The 18,484-nt window shown below is 38.3% G+C and overlaps 1 protein-coding gene across 9 annotated transcripts in view; it reads right to left on the bottom strand.

Annotated features, from left to right (window-relative positions):
• LOC129779532 (leupaxin) overlaps positions 1-18,484 on the bottom strand; it is a 126,607-nt gene that overhangs the window by 12,220 nt on the left and 95,903 nt on the right. For 8 of the 9 annotated variants that reach the window (XM_055787077.1, XM_055787076.1, XM_055787082.1 and 5 more), the window contains exons 7-8: positions 12,912-13,319; positions 12,464-12,694 (exon numbers count right to left, since the gene is read on the bottom strand). In XM_055787077.1, the coding sequence (XP_055643052.1) occupies positions 12,464-12,694; positions 12,912-13,319 (639 nt within the window). Of the gene's footprint in view, positions 1-11,009; positions 11,815-12,463; positions 12,695-12,911; positions 13,320-18,484 lie in introns of those variants that run through there. The other variant, XM_055787084.1, reaches the window with a different exon arrangement.

Below are 18,484 nucleotides of genomic sequence, written 5' to 3'. Positions count from 1 at the left end.
ACAGACGAAAAATTCGTCTCAAAGGAAGTTTGTAAAAATAGAATAGTTTTCCGATAGGGACAAGCTTTTTCTTCTATCTGATGTATAATAAAATTGTATTCAATTTCATCATGTTAACAAGAGCAACAATTTTTAGAGATTAGAGATTTTCGAATGGAATCACGGGAGTCTTAACTACAGTCAATACAGCTCGAAACACTATGAATTAAAACACCCAGTTGGCCCAGTTGGAGTGATGATACGAGTAAGCTGCAGGCGCCATCGTATCCGATCGAGTGAATATTTATATTTTAGAGCTCGTCCTGGGTAGATCAGAGTTCGTAGCGGCAAGGTCATTGCTTTAAATGGGCAACTACGATCGTGAGGTATCTTTCTCAAAGATATTCGAAATCAACATGTAAGAAATAACGTAACCTAATTCTACGTCAACTATGCGGTCGTGTCACGTACACAAAACTTGAATTTTGGATTTGAAGACTTCTTCCACTCAGTTAATATAAAAATGCAACGAAGAAATTGCAAATCACCGGGACTCATGGTCGATTCAAGAAGCAGATTTACAAAATAGTTCCGTAGTAATTATAGTAGTTAATTATAAAAGGGTTGTAATGATCTTGAGGAACGCTGGTGAATCCTGGCGAAAAAACTACATTTCACATGGGAGACTGGCTGGGAGACTGAATTTTTCACAAATGGACCTATTTATTTTGACTCAAGGGCAGGAATCCCAATAGTACAGCCTTCTCGCTACAGTCATTATCACATTAAATCGGCTATCTCAATGTGCAAACAACTGGCGACAGCGAATGAATGCAAAACATAACATAGTATTGGAACAGTCGGTGTTTCGTCAAATTTGTCTAAATCTTCGTGCCCTGAACATAATGAGTCGGATGCAGTGTTGCTACATGTACAAATTTATCTGGAAATATACAAATTGTTTTCGTTTAATTATCAAACTCATAACACATATGGCTGGTCAATCAGATGAGAAAATAAATCGATTGCAATGATTGGACCCTCAAAATGACTGCAATGTTGAATCCCAGAAACTTTCCCAATCCAGCAAGCACTAATGTAAAGATGAAATTATTTTTGGGTCTCTACGATGTGAATTTACAAGAGCCGGAGAACGAATACCGGACACCAAAAGTGAAATTACTCCGTGATGAAATAAAAAATGCGACGGATCTATCTGAACATTCCGTGCCCTATTTATACGATAATTTCCATGATCATTTCAATAATTGATTTTTAGCACATTTTTTGACATCCTCATTCACCACATTTAATGAGCTCAAAAATAACAAAAAACGTGTTACCTCCCCATACTGGTATAGCATTTAAGGCCCATTTATACGTTGCTAGTAGGTGACTTGACAGTGAGCAGCTACTGAGCCGGTGAACTCACTTGACAATTGGTTGACTCGCCTTGTCCGTTCACACGGAGTGAGCTGCTGGCGAAAAACTAGATACTACAGCACGGGTTTAACAGGGATGCCAGGTGATTTTTTAAATGTACATCAAACAGTCAGAAACAGCAATCAGGTCCGAATTTGACAGATGATTGATCCGAAGTCGACTTCTCTGGCAGTTTTCGGCTCAGGTTTTCAGACCGTGCTTAAAAATACTTTGGATTACTTAGGATGACGTCTTTCGGTAACATATTGGGGTACAAATTGAAAATCTAGTACATCGTGAAAATTGTCCAATTTCAAACGCTTATTGCTCAGTCATTTCATGATGGATTGATAAAATTTTTGCGTCAATCGATTTCGGCATTCCATTACAGTTTTTTTATATTTAAGAAAATAATATATGTCATGAAACTAACTACCGAACAATTGAAAAATCTCAACCCCTATCCTAATGGAAATACCCACTGATTGGTCGAAATTGACGACACATGCGGCGGGTCCCTAAGGCTAGGCGCAAATTGAGACGCGTATGGCGCGATGTAGCGCCTGTCTTTGTGGCTCATGGAAACAGATGGAACGGCGCATATTGGTCAGATGACGCGAGATGGAGGAGCGCTCGTGAGACATGGCTCGCTCGACGCTGTGGCTGAGCCACAGTTTCTCGTGCTGCTCATGCTGGTTGTGTTGGTTGTGTTGGTGAACAATCATATAGCGCCGTGAGTCTGATACTGTATGGTTGTACCGGTCGGAAGGTTGTGTTAGTAAATAAATATATCGCACAACTCTGTGTGAATCAGACATTGTATGCGAGTGACACGTCATTTACACCAAACTGCGACTCAATATGCGCTCCACCACGCTACGTTTGTGGCACGAATGAGTCGTGTTGATAGTCTCGTGTTCGCTTACGAGCGCTATACGCTTCTCAATTTGCGCCTAGCCTAACAGAGACATTAAAATCAAGCTGCATGGGGGATATCGACATTGCAAATACATGAAAGTAGGGGGAGCTATTGTTCCTTCCGAAATGTGTCCCCTAACAGAGACATCTAAACCCAGCTGCCTGGGGGAAATCGGCATTACAAATATATGCAAGTCGGGGGCATTTTTGTATTGCAAGTAAGGTGCGTGATACGATGAATTCTAGCAAATAAAATTCAAATTGGGACCTTTAATGTTGGTTGCTTCGTGAAATTTCATATCAATGACCGATCGTGTATTGTGAAAAATTTAGCTCAAGTGTAAGTGTAAAATTGTATATGGTAACAGTTGTGTTTAAAATGACTTGATACAGTCATACCTCGATATAAGGCAACCTCGATATAACGTATCTTTTAAGGATGTCTTAGAATTAAAAATAAACGATACAGGAATAGTTTTTGGAGTATAAATTATTTCGAATAAATGTTTCTAGTAAGTTTTGAAACAAATAAGTTCTGTAAAAAGGGGTAGCATTGGTCTTTTTATCAATGTTTTGTAAATATGTCCTATCTAAACCCAATAATATTATGTATTTTCAAAATAAGTACTACCCTAGTTGAAACGGAAAGAAATAAAGCTCAAATTTTTTTAAACATTTAAACTTATTAAAATAAATGTACCACGTCCAGTTTCTGGATAACGGAATGTTTCAATAAAGTTGAATTAGTTTAGTTCTGGAAACTTACGACGCATATCGATACATGGTTGAATTTGTGCTTAACGAACATTTCACAAACGTAAAAAATGACTCCGATCGGTACATTTAGCTGATTAGAACATTTCAGGAAATATGTTTGTTAGTTTTACCTGAATTTATTACATATTTCTTCATAAAAAGGAACTTGTGGAAGAGCAATGTACGGATTGTTTTGTATTACAGTCCACGACAATTTCCCTCATGAAATACGCATATCTTCATCCTGACATTCTTGGGTGATCTTTCCACTTGATATTATGGCATTTTTTGAACTCTTAGCACAACTTTGAAACATGAACAAAATTCAGAGAAATTTCCATTTAGAGATAACAACATAGCTCATAAGCTAGCTAGCATAGCATGGTCTCGCTATCATTTATCCATAAACAAGCTGACCCGACGAACTTCGTCTCGCCCAAAATAGATTTTTTGATTTGAATACTTTCAAACATCCACGTTTTCTTACTAAGTGAACGTTAGTGAGTCCAATCTCTAAACTCTTCATTGATTGATTACCCTTTGACCCTTTACAATTTCCTTTTACTATAAATTGTGTAGTACTTCAACAATAATTCGTCCTTATAATATAACAGTATTTTCAGACACAATTCTCGTTCAAGATTCTTCAAGCATTTGGAAATAACATGTTTCTCCGTTGCATGGAATACATGTTTGATACAGAGAGTATTACAAAATAAAGACAAGTCAAATCGGACCATTGCTTCCTCGGGTTTAAGGCACACCAACACATTTGGCCTTCCATTTTTGTTTATATAGACAGAAGATATAGGAATGCGTTATTACGTCTGAAAATCCTTTTTCACTTTCGAACAAAAATCAATTTCATTGGCACCAACATCAAATGGACTAACAACGCTTAGCTAATTGTAGAACATATGGGAATTCAATTTTCCGATTTTTCTCTCCATTATATTGATCTACGGGAAGAGACGAATACAACGGAATATAGATGACTCAAATTGAACCATTCCTTCTTCGGGTTTTCCGCTTACCAACAGATTTTGCCTTACATTTTTATTTATATAGATATAAGATATGGAAATGCGTTATTTCGCCTGAAAATCCATTTCCAGTTACGAACAAAGATCAATTTCGAAAGCGCAAATATCGAATGGATTAACATCGCTTATTATGATGTAATTTTCGAACATGTGGGAATTCAATTTTCCGAATTTTCCGACCTTCCTTCAGAATTTTCCGATTTTTCTCTCCACTATATTGATCTACGGAAAGAGACGAATACAACAAAATACAGGAGGCTAAAATCGGACCATCCCTTCTTCGGGGTTTCCGCTTACCAACAGATTTTGCCTTACATTTTTATTTATATAGATAAAAATAAAGTTTGATTAGATTTTTTTTAAATTAAAATTATATTTACTCATAACATTAATTTATGAACAGTACTCAAAATTATACAGTGATAAATTAATAATAAACTAATAATAAATTTTCAGATGTTGATGATGACAATCGATTACGCTTTGCTTCGTACACCAGGTCTACTTCAGAGAACAGTCTTCGCTGTAATGAAGCTGAAGCAAGAAGCTGACAGATAAACTCTAGCAATCCTTGTCCTCGATTGACTGCTTGACCATTAAATTTAGAATCGATTGCAATCGTGATTTACATTCGTTTTCGTTAGACATGAGATTTTTTTTCCTGAACGCGACGCTAACTACAGTCAACTCTCCCTAACTCGATATCCAAAGGGACCATCGAGTTAGGGAGGTATCGAGATACAGAACATTTTTTCCTATTTTTTTTTATGTCTTAAATTGTCATATATTAGGGTTTTTTTTTTATCTGTATTATAGTGATTTTCAACTCATTTGGCTGGTTCATCATTTTACTTCCATTTTTGGAAGAATGTCGGGAGTGAGAATTGAACTCGTGACCTTCAGCGTAAGAGGCATGGATGTTACCACTACGCCAGATCGCCTCCCGGCATATATTAGGGTAAGTGTCCCAATTATGGTATGAATTTGAATTTTTGATTCATTCCCTTAAAGTGAAAAAACACATTTCTCATATAAAAAAAATATTTTTTCCAGAATCTTTCAGGAGGTGATAGACGGTTATATTTCACGAAAAAAATCCTTCTACGCATATGTTAGAATTTCAACGATGACAGACTTATAGAACTTTTTCTTTGTTTCGGATTCTGTTGGCTCAAACTGACTCTACATTGAAAAGTATGCTACGTAATCCGATTTTGTTGCTTTCATTTGAAAGATGAGAAAATTTAGTACAGGATATAGTAGTGGAACATCTAAATTAGTGGATTAAAATAACATCTTTGAAGTGGAAAATTTAAAAGTTTTTTTTTTATTTGTAATTATTAATTTTATCCTAAAAATTCATACTAAACTTGATTGTTTCTATCAATTAAATTAAAGCTCTCTAACCTCTCTACAATTTGTTCTTTGACGCCCAACTTCTATCTCTCTTAATTTCGCTGCAATATCGATATAAACAACTCCTGATGAAGATTCAATCAAAATCTTCAAAAATCGCGATTTTTAATCCACTGTACTTATAAAAGCCACTTAAATTTCACCTTAATGCTGAAAGGTTAATTTTTTTTCTTGAAATTATTCATATTTGAATTATAAAAAAAAAACTTTTTTTTTCAAACTGTATACAATCGAGTCCTAAATTTTACATAATCGAATCATATATAATCGAGTTTGTATATAATCGAGTCCGACTTGCACGAGGCACTAGGTTAACAAAGAAAATATTGATTAAGTAAGTTACTCAAACTGAATTGTAACGATCACGCAGGAACTGTTCAATCACAAAGAAATGTTCGAACACAGGAACATTTTCAGTTGATTTCAATATTCCGGACATATTCTTCAGGTTTGATTCAACGTTCGAATTAACATCTCAATAGAACTACAGGTTTTTCAACACTTTCTAGTATATCGGTATCTGGCATCAGATCACAGCAAATCACGTTTTGGTCCTTTTTACACTAATTATTAAAAGACATTGAGCAAGCGAACGGTATTGTACCGTCGACATCGCTCACGACACATTAATTATGCCAGCGGAATATCACTCCCGTCCATGTTGGTTGTGCTTTAAAGTTAGGATTTCCCAGTTTCTGGACAAATTCTCAAGCCATATCCCGAAGAATAGAAGAGGGGTAAATTATTTTGTCTAGCTTGACAAGACAAAAATTCATTGACCGCTCCAGCTTCTCGATTCTGACCAACCTTATATGCTTTTGGTCTAGATACAATTTTCCATTCCGATTCCATTTTTACTTTAGTTTGAGTAGTGTTGATACCGCACTTTGTGCAATACTGAAATTATTTGCAGCTTCAGACCCCTTCCGTCCATATTTTTCGACCTGCTCGATGATGCTCAAACCTTGCGCAATGGTTAGCGTTTTGATTGTTCGCTTGAAAGGTTTCTCGTGGTTTTCCATACTTGAAAAGAAATTGTTTGATGACACGAACACTCCGTCTTCACTTTCAAGGGCAATTGAAATCTGAGGTAATAACGCACAAAAACATGTACGCGAAAATCAATCGAGTTAGGGAGGTGAAAATCCATGGAAAAATGAATCAAAACACATCGAGTAAGAGAGGCATCGAGTTAAGGATGTATCGTGTTATGGAGAGAAGAATGATTGTAAAATCGAAGGTGCCATGAAATCCATCGAGTTAGGGAAAAAATCGAGATACAGAACATCGAGTTAGGGAGAGTTGACTGTATTATTTTCATTTGCCACTTCGTTGAAACAGTCCTAAAAGGTATTTCGTGAAATTCGTGTATGAGGTTTGATTAAGTTTCGTCTCTTTAGTTCATTTACAGATCTTGAACACGACGATGAGCTGTTACTCTCAGAAGATTCGTTGCAAGCAGTGTTGCCACATTTTAACCAGAGTGTTTAAAAATCTTCCTCATCTGTACTTTTTCTACAAAAAATCTGTACCATCGAAAATATTTGTTGCAGAAAAAATATATTTTGTTAGAATGAAAAAAAAACTCATTTATTTACATTTGCAAGTCATTCGAGTGTTTGATGATGCTTATACAATTTCGTCCTTATGACGCGATACTACGGCTTAAAAGTCGCCATGTACCTTAATGTTGCTTCCTTCAAATGTAAAAAATGTCACACGCGGAATAAAGCTGTACCAATCTGTACTTTTTGACGAAAATCTGTAATCTATATCGTACAGAATCTGTACCAAAAATAGCGAAAAAAATCTGTACCTTTCCAGATAAATGTGTACGTGTGGCAACACTGGTCGCAAGATATGTTATTAAGATATACATTTCAAGAGCTCCTAAACAGTCTGACTTGATCCTCAGATCTAAAAAGATTCTCATTTAGTAACTCTGATCTTCCCTTAAGTAGTTGAATCCATATCAGAGAGAAATCCTGTTGGAGATTACTTGCAGAAAACTTGAATCTCTATTAAAAGATATCCACGGAAACGGAAAATTTATCCATAGTTCATTATTTTTATGTAAAAGTGTGTTTATTTCTTCTAAAATGTAACTTTATTCGCTTCATGCACAAATGCAATATCTTCCAGTTTCGTATTCACAAATAAAAAGCCGAATATCCAATTGCCGACTGATCATATTTGTCTACGATAATTATCTTAAATGGGCATAAAAAAGGTTTATAAATACTGCTGAGTGATAGAAAGAAAGTTTTTGTGCATTTTAAGTAACCACGAACAGTTTTACATCAATCAAAACAAAATGTTTGCTTCGATATAACGTAACGAGAAAAAAAAGTCGCCTTCTATCAAGGGATGACGGTATATGAAACGATTTAATTCAATTTTCATACAAAAAAACCAAGGCGTGTTCCCGCTCGAGAATGGGTCGTTCGGTTTAAGCTATCTATTTTGTTGTGTACATTTTCACCCAAGGAAAGTTCATACGGCGAGAGAAATTGGAAAAGTGAAGAAATATTAGAAAAAAATATTTCCCATGTGCTCTACATATAGTGAGAGGTGTTGTTAGTCCAATTAAAATTCGCATTGGCTTGAATAAACACTCAGAAAATAAATATTATAAAAGAAAATTACCTTTTCCATTTCAAATATGTTTTCTCTAAATTAAAGTAACAAGTTTTTACTGATGAGAAAAATTGATAATTGTGTTCGGTATTGGTAATTATCTTACATTACATTGGTGAGTTTTTTATCCTTATTTCATCCATACATATCGCAGGAGGCATCTCGTCTAGGATCACATTGGGCGGTTTTCATCATATCTCGTTCCACTTCGGTATCTTTTATCTGATACGCACCATCCAACGACTGTTTACCATCCTTCTGTCATCATCACTCGGTAAACACTGGTGGAGTGAGCAAACAATACCCAACAACCAAACCAAATCATTATCAAAGAGTTTAACGATGTAATTCTTCAAACATATCCAAAACCAACCGATAGCCTAACGGAATCCTAAGTCAACTATGCGGTCGTGTCTCGGACGCAACCCTCCTGTGACTTTTTTTTATCAAATATTATCCTATCACCTCTTGAATGAATTCGGGTTTTTTATATGAGAAAGGTATTTTATGACTTTAAGGGGATGAAGCAAAAATTAAATTCTTCCTTTACATTCAAAACACAAGAAAATCTTTATATATAAAAGAAGGATTTTCCCACGTACGTGGTAAATATCATCACGGGAGAACGGCTGATCAGATTTGTGTCATCCGTATATTTTGCGAGTTTATCTTCACCCGAATTACAATGATAGATTACTTTGGAAAATGTTTGAGATGATTAGAAAAAATCGAAAAAATTTACTATGCATATCTATATATATTAAAATGGAGTGATGTCTGTCTTTCTGTCTTTCTGTCTGTTTGATTCTTATGGACTCGGAAACTACTGAACCATTCGACATGAAAATTGGTATGCAGGGGTTTTTGGGTTCGGGGAAGGTTCTTATGATAGTTCGAGACCTCTCCCCTCTCTCCTAGGAAGGGGGGGGAGGTGGGTGTCTGTCATAAAAACTTCTGCATTACTCGGAAATTAGTCAAGCAAACGAAACCAAAGTTGGCATGTGGAGGCTCTAGGGGGCACGAAATGTTCCTATGGTGGAGAGGCACTCCTCCCCTCTCTCTAAGGGGTGGTTGCCATACAAATAAAAGTTTTTTTGACTGGATTATATACAGGATTCGATTATATTCAATGAAAATAAATCCGAAACTGTATATAATCGAGTCAGCACTGTACCTCGGAAATGGATGATTTTAGGCAATTCATTACTATGAATTTTATGATCTAAAATGATCTTTAGGATCATATTATTACTTTGTGAATTGATAAATGCACAAATGCGGTCTCAGAGGTTTTTTTCTTATTGTATATTTTTCCATTAAACCTTATTAAACCTTATTTATTCCCTACAATACGTTCTTCTATAGTTTTTCTATGTAATTGCAGTTTGCCTAGCTACAATGTTTCAGATTAGGTTCATGCTAAAATGATATACCCATTTCAGAGATTACTCTTGGGTCAAAACAAAATCTTTCCTCTACTGAAAAACACTCCGTCTTCTAAGCTAAACGCATGCGAAAGAAAATTCAAAAACAGCCGATCAAAATTTCGCATTTGTTCAGGTCATTCTCACTTGGAAATGCTCTGCTTCTGTCGATTTTGTATTAGAGTAAACGTGCCCTTGTTGGGAGAGGGACAAAGATCAAAACCAGTCAGAGCGAAAGAACTAAAAATTTATTTTATATGTGTCCAATTGAAAGGAGTTGTTGTAGATGATGAGTCTACATTTCAAACTGAGTTTTTTGGATGATTTGAATAACCCTTTCTGGATCTCTGCGGTCTGTCGTGTAGCCGCAAATTGAACTACTGTGAAGGAATTATGAAATAAACTCGTCTGTAATTTATACAAGTCAAAATGTATTTTTGAGTGAAATTGAATACAAATTACTAGCTTCGAAATGCATTTTCTTCCCTCGAATGGTTCCGTGCATTTTGAAGAAAATCGGTAAGTATGGACAAGTTCAATTGTGGAAGTTTCCGATTGAAATCACTAATTGATAAATTTATCTACTACGCGTCGGGGCGAATTCTACAGAAATATATATATCCTCAGCAGAGAGACATAAATGGAATGCACGTGGCCCCACAAAAAAGGCAAATTGATTCGAAACCGCCACAAACAACAAAACATCCATTATATTGTCCCGCAGGGGGTGGTGGTGTGTGTTATCTTAATTAGATAGACCAGACATTCGCTCGCTCGCTGGCGCATATATCGTCTATCCAAAGTCGTCCAAACTCTAATCTAATCTTGAGCCGCAATATTTTGCACGCCGCCGCCGCCGCCGTTTCTTATTAATCATGAAATATTTCGGCCGCGTGTAAATAAATTAGTCCCGGTCATCGATAACGATTATCGAAAGATAACCGCATCGAATGGCGGTATCGCACCGACGGAAATAACCGCGCATGTTTACGTTCGTCAAGGGCACAGAAGGAGTCTTAGTTTTCTTTTCTTTTTTTGTGATGAAAGGGGTGACAAGTGCGTTTGTTGTGGGGGCGAGAGAATAACTTTCGACGTCATTGTCAGTGGGGGATTAATATTTAAGTCTTATTACGCAATCCGATACACAGAACGTACTTTCTCATGCGTAGCGGGTGATCTCATTTCGTGTAAGAAGATTGATACCAAGAGAGAGAGAGAAAAAGAAGCAAAACGAGATAAAGTAAATCACTCGTGCGCCAAACGAGATACGTTTGAAGAATGACGGTGGCGTAAAGCAGGCGTGAAGGGTGGTGCTAGTGGTGTGCATCCCCCTGCACACGCCTCGCAGCTGGACACCATCATCCTCGCGCAAACGAGGTTCAGTATTTTTCATTGTGTTTTTGTGTTTTTTTTTGTTTTTTTTTTTCTATCTTTTTTTTAATCTCTCTTTATTTAAAATACTATCTCGTTTCACAATTATTAATAATCTTTACAAATAAATCTCTCCTTTTAGTAATAAACACAATCTTAAAATATCTATTATTTCGCTTTGCTGCTTTCTCAACTCTTAACTTTGTTTACAAGTCTGTCGGAAGGGTCTGTTGGGGTAAGAGCTCGGATTGCGGTGTGGGGGCAGAGCATAAGAGTTTGCGTGTGTTTTATTCTTTGTCGAGCATGGGGATTTTCGTCTTTCAAACAAACAGTCGTCGTTGTCGTCGGGGGGAGGGAGGAGAATAAATAATGGTTAGTCTGTCGAAGGCACCTGTGAAAAGTACGAAGCATTCATATGTTTGTGGGACGAGACACCGGCCGTCACCCCTTCGTCGCCACGGGTGACGGGGGTCTCATCAACAGCAACAGCAGCAGCAGCACTAAAGTGGGTCATTTGGGACTCTCCAGGCCAGGAGAGGTCGCGTTTGTGATATGTGCCGACCGGAACACAGGACGACAAGTTTTTTGTGTTTTTTTCTCTAACAAGTACGTAGTAACAGTAACATCAACAAGAAGCCAGTTTTACAGTTGGGTGCAAGACTCTATGTGTCGTATGTGAGTGGGTGTGTGCGGCTCACCGGAGATGCTATTTTCGGGAGGAATCGTCTCCGCCAGCACTACATCACCACCACCACTTAGTCGTCATCTTCGCCTCCGGCGCACGAAGGACACACGGGTTTGCCTTCCATCGCGTAGAACGACTTGCCAGTGACCGGATTTTTGCAGTCCTATAAATAAAGCTCAATTATTGCTCCAATTTATAACTGTTGCTGCTCGGATCGGTTATTTCAGGGCCTCTTAAAAGCCGCAGCAAATCAGCAGCACCATCAACCGTTTCGACATCTGCTATTTTTCGGACCATTAGCATTGGACCGGGTTTGTATTCGCGCGGCCGCTTCTCATTTTCAGCGCACTTTGGGTAGTGAAATAGTGCAAAGTAAATATTTACGCTCACGCTGCGTTGTTTTAACATTGATCTAGTGCTGGGAATAAAATGATTTGCCAGATTCGGAGGCGATTAGCGGAAATGAATACGCGTTTATCAGAGTCTGATCCGTTTCTGGTTATAAAGATTCGTGTGAGCAAATATTATAGTTTTGTGGGAATTTTGTGAAATAAATAACATAATTTAAATTTTGATATTTGTGGAGCGAAAGTTGCGAAATAAAAAAGTCCAATCAAAGGAAATAGTATAAATAGGATAAGTATTTTCTATACCTGAAATGACATGCAACGATCTGGAAATCGTGGATCTATATATGGCAAAAAGTTGTGGTTATCTATATAAATTGAGTACCATCCAAATTTTGTTGCTGACATTTCATTCCTCGAGCAGAAAAGAAGGTCATCACCAAAAAAAAAACAAGCAACACTCACCCTGCACACAAAACAATCCGGATGCCATTGGCTGTTCAGGGCCGAAACGTAGTTCTCCATGATGGCCCGGTTGCATCCGTTGCACTTCAGCGCGAACATATCGATGTAATCGTTGCGACAGTAGGGTTTGCCATCGCGCTCGTGGAACCCATCCTCGCCGAACTGTTGGCCACATTGGGCGCAGAAGAAGTGCTCCGTGTGCCAAGTTTTCTCCAGCGCTGTGACGCATTTCTATTTTTGTGAGAAAAAACAGAAAAAAAATATTTGCAATTTAACATCTGACTTCCCCAACAAAGTGATGGATTTGAGATTATTTAGGAAAAATCAGTTTCACAAAACGAAGGAAACGCTTGGTGTTCTGTTCACAGCGCACCAACCGTTCCCCATCGCTTCCACAACCAAAAATAATCTCCAATCCACCACCGATCCACCGGAGGATGATCATTACGTCCAAAATCGGTCCATTGCAGTAGGCGCACCGGGGGCTGAACAGATTGTGGTAATCCGGTTCGCAGTAAGGGTTTCCATCGCGCTCGAAAAAGTTCCTGGTGCCCAGTTCCTGGTTACAATGGTTACAGGTGAAATGCTCCGGATGCCATGTCTTGCCCAGAGCGGTAATAACCTGCCCCACGATCGGCTTGTCACACGCATTGCAGCATCCCTTCTGGGTTGTGTTGACTCCCTGGCGGCTCATATCGGCCTGCAGATTTCCAAGCATAGAATCCAACTGATCGTTCACTGGCGCTAACTGTCCGCTGGTGCTGACCGTCGTTAAAGTACTCTGGTAGTGCGCTGTGCCCTGATTTGGCCTCGCGTAATCCGTAACCGCGTGGTGCTGATGCGTCCCAGCGGTAATCTGTAACGAGCCAGAAGCAATTTTTTTTTTATCAATAACCAATTTCACACAAAATTGTTCGCTCGAGCAAATCTTTCAGCACACAATTACCACAAATCGACGCTAATATCCACGGATCCGCCGAGTATTAAAAGTCTTTCTACGATGCCGTCTCGAATGGAACTGACTTCGTTCGCACAGCGGCTTCGAACATTGCGCTTGATACAACAAAATAGAAGCGTCAGAGAGGCGCGCGATATTCTCAATTTCACTCACGTCTACTAAAAGTGACCGCGAATGGTCGAAATCCCACAGTCCACTGCGCGCACTCCAGATCTTCTTCCCGAAGCACCCGAGAGTTCTCGGTCACCAGCGAATGGTGATATAATTTTCGCGCGCGACGGAGGGATAATGCTGCCCACCCAAACAAACGCCCGGAGAGCGATGACAGTATCTTTTTTCGATTGTGTTTGGAAAACCCGGAGGAAAACAGACCCATATACGTTCGCGTGATTTTCAAGATCACCCCCCCCCCACCGACTCCCGTCGTCTAGTGCATTAAAAACTGTTGCGTCTCTCGGTCGTAAAGCGGCTGGATTTTCTGCTGGAGACTGCGTTGCAAATTGTGCCGCTCCAAAAATGTCAATGTGCATAGATGACTGTTTGCATCGACCATAGTGTTAATAATATAGCAATTCCACACAAACTAATGTTGGTTTGTTCACCGGTATATTGTGTACATGCAAATAGTAAGATCGATAAAATTTGCCGGTCACGCGTATCAATCACGTATTCGTCTATTAAGGGAACAATAAGCAATAGTTTGACGCGATAGATTATTTCTTACCGATAAACCGATACAAAAGTTCATACTGGCAATATTTAGAGGATACCAACCATGTTGAAGGTATTGAAACTTTAAGTCAGTCAAGATTGAGATCGAGGTCGTAGATCGAGAGTGATTAACATAGGACTTCATTCAAATAGCCTACCTAAAGCTTCAATACCTTCATAACCTAGTCAAGAAATTAGAAAAAATCGATTTTTTCCTTTATACTTCTGAAGTTTAGGCATTCATGAATGCCTAAACTTCAGAAATATAAAGGAAAAAATCGATTTTTCAAAAATCTCATTATTTACCGATGTCACAACCCTATGGGATACGACGCACCTTATGATACGCAACACAATTTGAAAAAGTTGTTGCAAAAAATAACCTTATCCTATGAATTCAAATTTATTATTCTACTTAGATATAGCTTAAAACTATCAATTTATCTTAAAATTAAGAATCTAAAACTACATTATCCTTAATTACAACATACAGCAAGTAAACCTGATCTGTAAATTATATAATAATTAAGCTAAAACCATGCACTTACAGTAATATAGTTTGGAGGAAAATACGAGGATTGCGACTAGTACGAACAAATTAACAGTGAATGGAACTAAACGTGAGTGGTTGTCATGCATTTATTATTCAAAACATTTTCTACAATGTATCCAAACTCAAAATATCTAACTACAATTATTCTCCCAATGCTAGACTTGAATTGTAAATTGAACCAAATTTATGGTTTGTATTACTCCCTAAAGGGATTTTATAACTCTCTTCTCCTGAAAATATACGAGTTACAAAATCGGAAATCGTCTTTTCTGTCTGTCCGATTACTAGCGTAACAACCGAGTTATAGCCATTTAAAAGATGCACCATCTAATCTAAAGGGTGTGTCACATCAAATTGCATCACGGAAAAAACGCTGTAGAAATTTAATTTTTAGGAATTATATCTTCAGCTTTCGCTTATAATCAGGTAAGAGTGTATAGATCACGTTAGACATGCTTCACTGTCAACTTTTCGTAAATTTAGAAAAATGTCGTCGAACGAAAAAGAGCGTCGTGAATTAATCTTGTGCACTCATTTCGAGAATCCGGAGTTGTCACATCGGGACATCGGTAAGATGCTGGGAATCGTCCAATCCACGGTCAGCAGAGTACTAAAACGATACTTCGAGAACCTAACCATTGACCGGAAGGTGAAGAACGGCAAAAATGGATGCTCCGTCAGTGAAAAAGATCACAAGCGCGTAGTTAAGCAGCTTAGACGTGATCCGAGAAGTTCGGTCCGGGATGTCGCCAATAAGCTGAATTTGTCAAGTTCATTCGTCCAGCGGACCAAGCAGCGGGAGGGCCTGCGTACATACAAGGTTCAGATGGCTCCTAACCGCGACGAAAGGCAAAACATGGTGGGGAAGACGCGAGCCCGGAAGCTGTACACCGGAATGCTGACGAAGCCGCATTGCCTGGTAATGGACGACGAAACCTACGTCGAAGCGGACTTTCGTCAGCTGCCGGGCCTGTTGTTCTTCTCCGCAGAGGACAAACTCAGCGTTCCGGAGGAGATTCGCAAGCAGAAACTATCCAAGTTTGCCAAAAAGTACATGGTGTTGCAAGCGATCTGCTCTTGCGGAAAGCGGAGCGCCCCCTTCGTGATGACCGGCACGGTTAACGGGCAGGTTTACCTTAAGGAGTGCCTACAGAAGCGCTTACTACCACTATTGAAGCAGCACGAGGGCCCGACCATCTTCTGGCCGGATCTCGCTTCGTGCCACTATTCAAAGGACGTGTTGGAGTGGTACGAAGCCAACGGGGTCACCTTCGTGCCAAAGGAAATGAACCCGCCCAACGCGCCGGAGCTTCGCCCAATAGAGAAATATTGGGCGATTATGAAGCAGGCCCTCCGGAAGAACCCAAAAGTTGTCAAATCGGAGGCGGATTTTCAAGAGAAAATGGATTTCTGTTAAAAAAAAATACAACCTGACGTTGTACAGAACCTTATGGACGAGGTAAAGAGGAAGGTGCGAGCATACGGGCTTGGGCTCGAAGTATGAATAAAAAGAAAATGCCAAAAGTTGTTTAATAGTTTATATTTTACTGTCTAAAATTTTCAAAAGGATCGGGTCTACTGGGCGAATTTATACAGCGTTTTTTCCGTGATGCAATTTGATGTGACACACCCTTTAGTGTGGCCTTGATACAAAACATCAAACGCGTTTTTCTCGAAACTAGTTTTTTCAAGCTGACGTACACGATATCTCAAGTTCTACTAAACCGAATTATTCGAAATACACTGAAGTCGCTTTTTACGCGGTTTTTTATCAAATTTAGGAATTTGCGCGAATTTCGAAATCTACGCGGTTTTTTATACGCAGCACGTATCAACCGCGTAAAACTTCAAAGTTTTCATTTTGTAGCATCTAAAAGAAACTCTGGGTCTGACTGACGGTCAATTAAGGTTGCTGTTTATTTCCATGTCTCTGCTTAAATACTAGTTTACACTTATTTTCTTAACTCTACACAAAACGTAACGTAATTTACTGGGCGGAGCATCGCACAGGGAAATGGTACAAGGAGAAAGTGAAAGAGATAGAACGAGGACGGAGAAATGTTCTTGTGCTTGCAATTGGGTTTCCGCCTTGCACGCACAAGCATGTCTCAAGTGGATCATTGAAATAAAACACTGACGCTTGCGTCGTGCGACGAATTGTACACACGGTTCAAGTATCATGTTTACTTCTTTGGTGGGAATGTTGTTTCTGCGGTCATAAATCGTTTGGTGGGTGATAAACAATTTATGACCTGTGGTTAAAGAGGGTTTGGGATCTCGGATGATTGAATTTCACCAAGTGTGAAATGAGATGAAACATTTGTAATTAAAGTGTTGGAGGAGATCTGTGGGAAAGTTCAATTTTGGAAGGCGTAGTGCCACAATTTTAAACTAGTAATTCACTGTTTGTTAGATTTTTACGAGGATTTTGAAATTTACTTGGTTTATCTTTACGCGGATTTTGGAATTTACGCATTTTTTACGCGTATTTTGGAATCAACGCGGTTTTTGTTTACGCGGCACGTAAAAGCCGACTCAAGTGTATGATGTGAAACAATCTTCATACATCTTTCTATCGTATAAACCAATGAGAAATTGTTATTTTGAATTTCACTATTTAAAAAAAATCGTCATAAAAAACCTACGTTACAACGTTACAAACACGTTACAAACCTACCTATGTTCTGAGTTTGAGATGCTCTTGGGGCGTCCTGATTTATTTTTCGTATTCTAGCATTTGTCTTGATTTCCATAAGAAAATCTATTTCGTTGACGAATCCTAATCAGTGCCTTTCAATTTGCTGCAAACTCATGCAGGCAAAAAAATAATGCTACTCTCTCATCACGCTCAATAAAGAGAATAGCACTTCACCTCTGAACAGTCTTGCTTCGTTTCACGTTCATTCGTTTCATTCTTCGCACTGAAGCGAAGTTGTGGAATCGTCAAATGAAAATTAAAGTGTCTTATATCCGAAATTTGAATTTCCGTATTCACTGAAAGTAATGAAAATGATTTTCAGTGGAAAGATGTGCAGTATGCCAGCAGACGTAATCAGTTGCCGGCGATGGTTGTAAGACTAATATGTCCTCACATGCCACTTTTAACCCTTTGCACTCGGCTGTCACCTCGTATGGGGCATTGAAGTTTATTAGTGATTACGGGGAATTAAGTTATTTCAGCTCCGACAAATATTTTTGCTATAAAAACTACTCTGCCATAAAAAAAATTTAAAACCCCTGTTCTAGAGCCACCATTTAGAGTATTGAATGAGTAAAATTTACAGATTTTTGAACAGTTACAATATTTTCTCAAAGTCCTACGTCAAGTTCTCGTCTTTTTCCCTTCATATTACTGAAGTTTGGACATTCATATTCCTGAACCCTAGAAGGAATGGGCTATTCATATCTATTTGTTTCAGAATTTTAAAAAATGATTTCGAGAAAAATTAATTTCCAATATACAGCCATTCACTGCCAAACCGATATAGTTGTTTTTCAGATTTTTTTCAAAAGCGGTAGTTTTTTTCTTTATCCGTAGCGGTAGTTTATTTATTTATGAGACCCGTATTTTTAATTATTTTTTTTGTTAGGGTGACCATTTCCATTTTAGGGTGGTCCAAAAGAACAGTTTTTCGCATTTTTGCCAAAAAAAAACTCAGAAAATTTGAATTCTGCTCTCGTTATTATTGATTGTATTCGTTTTTTATTGTTTTCATAGTCTCGGGACCAAAGGCGCTATAGTTTTTTATATTATTTCTAGAAAGCTGAGGATTTTTCACATAACATATCTCGAAACCAG

Source organism: Toxorhynchites rutilus, chromosome 3 (assembly GCF_029784135.1).
Source record: "Toxorhynchites rutilus septentrionalis strain SRP chromosome 3, ASM2978413v1, whole genome shotgun sequence".
In the NCBI taxonomy this organism is placed as follows: Eukaryota; Metazoa; Arthropoda; class Insecta; order Diptera; family Culicidae; genus Toxorhynchites; species Toxorhynchites rutilus.
This window is presented reverse-complemented; position numbering and strand designations above follow the sequence as displayed.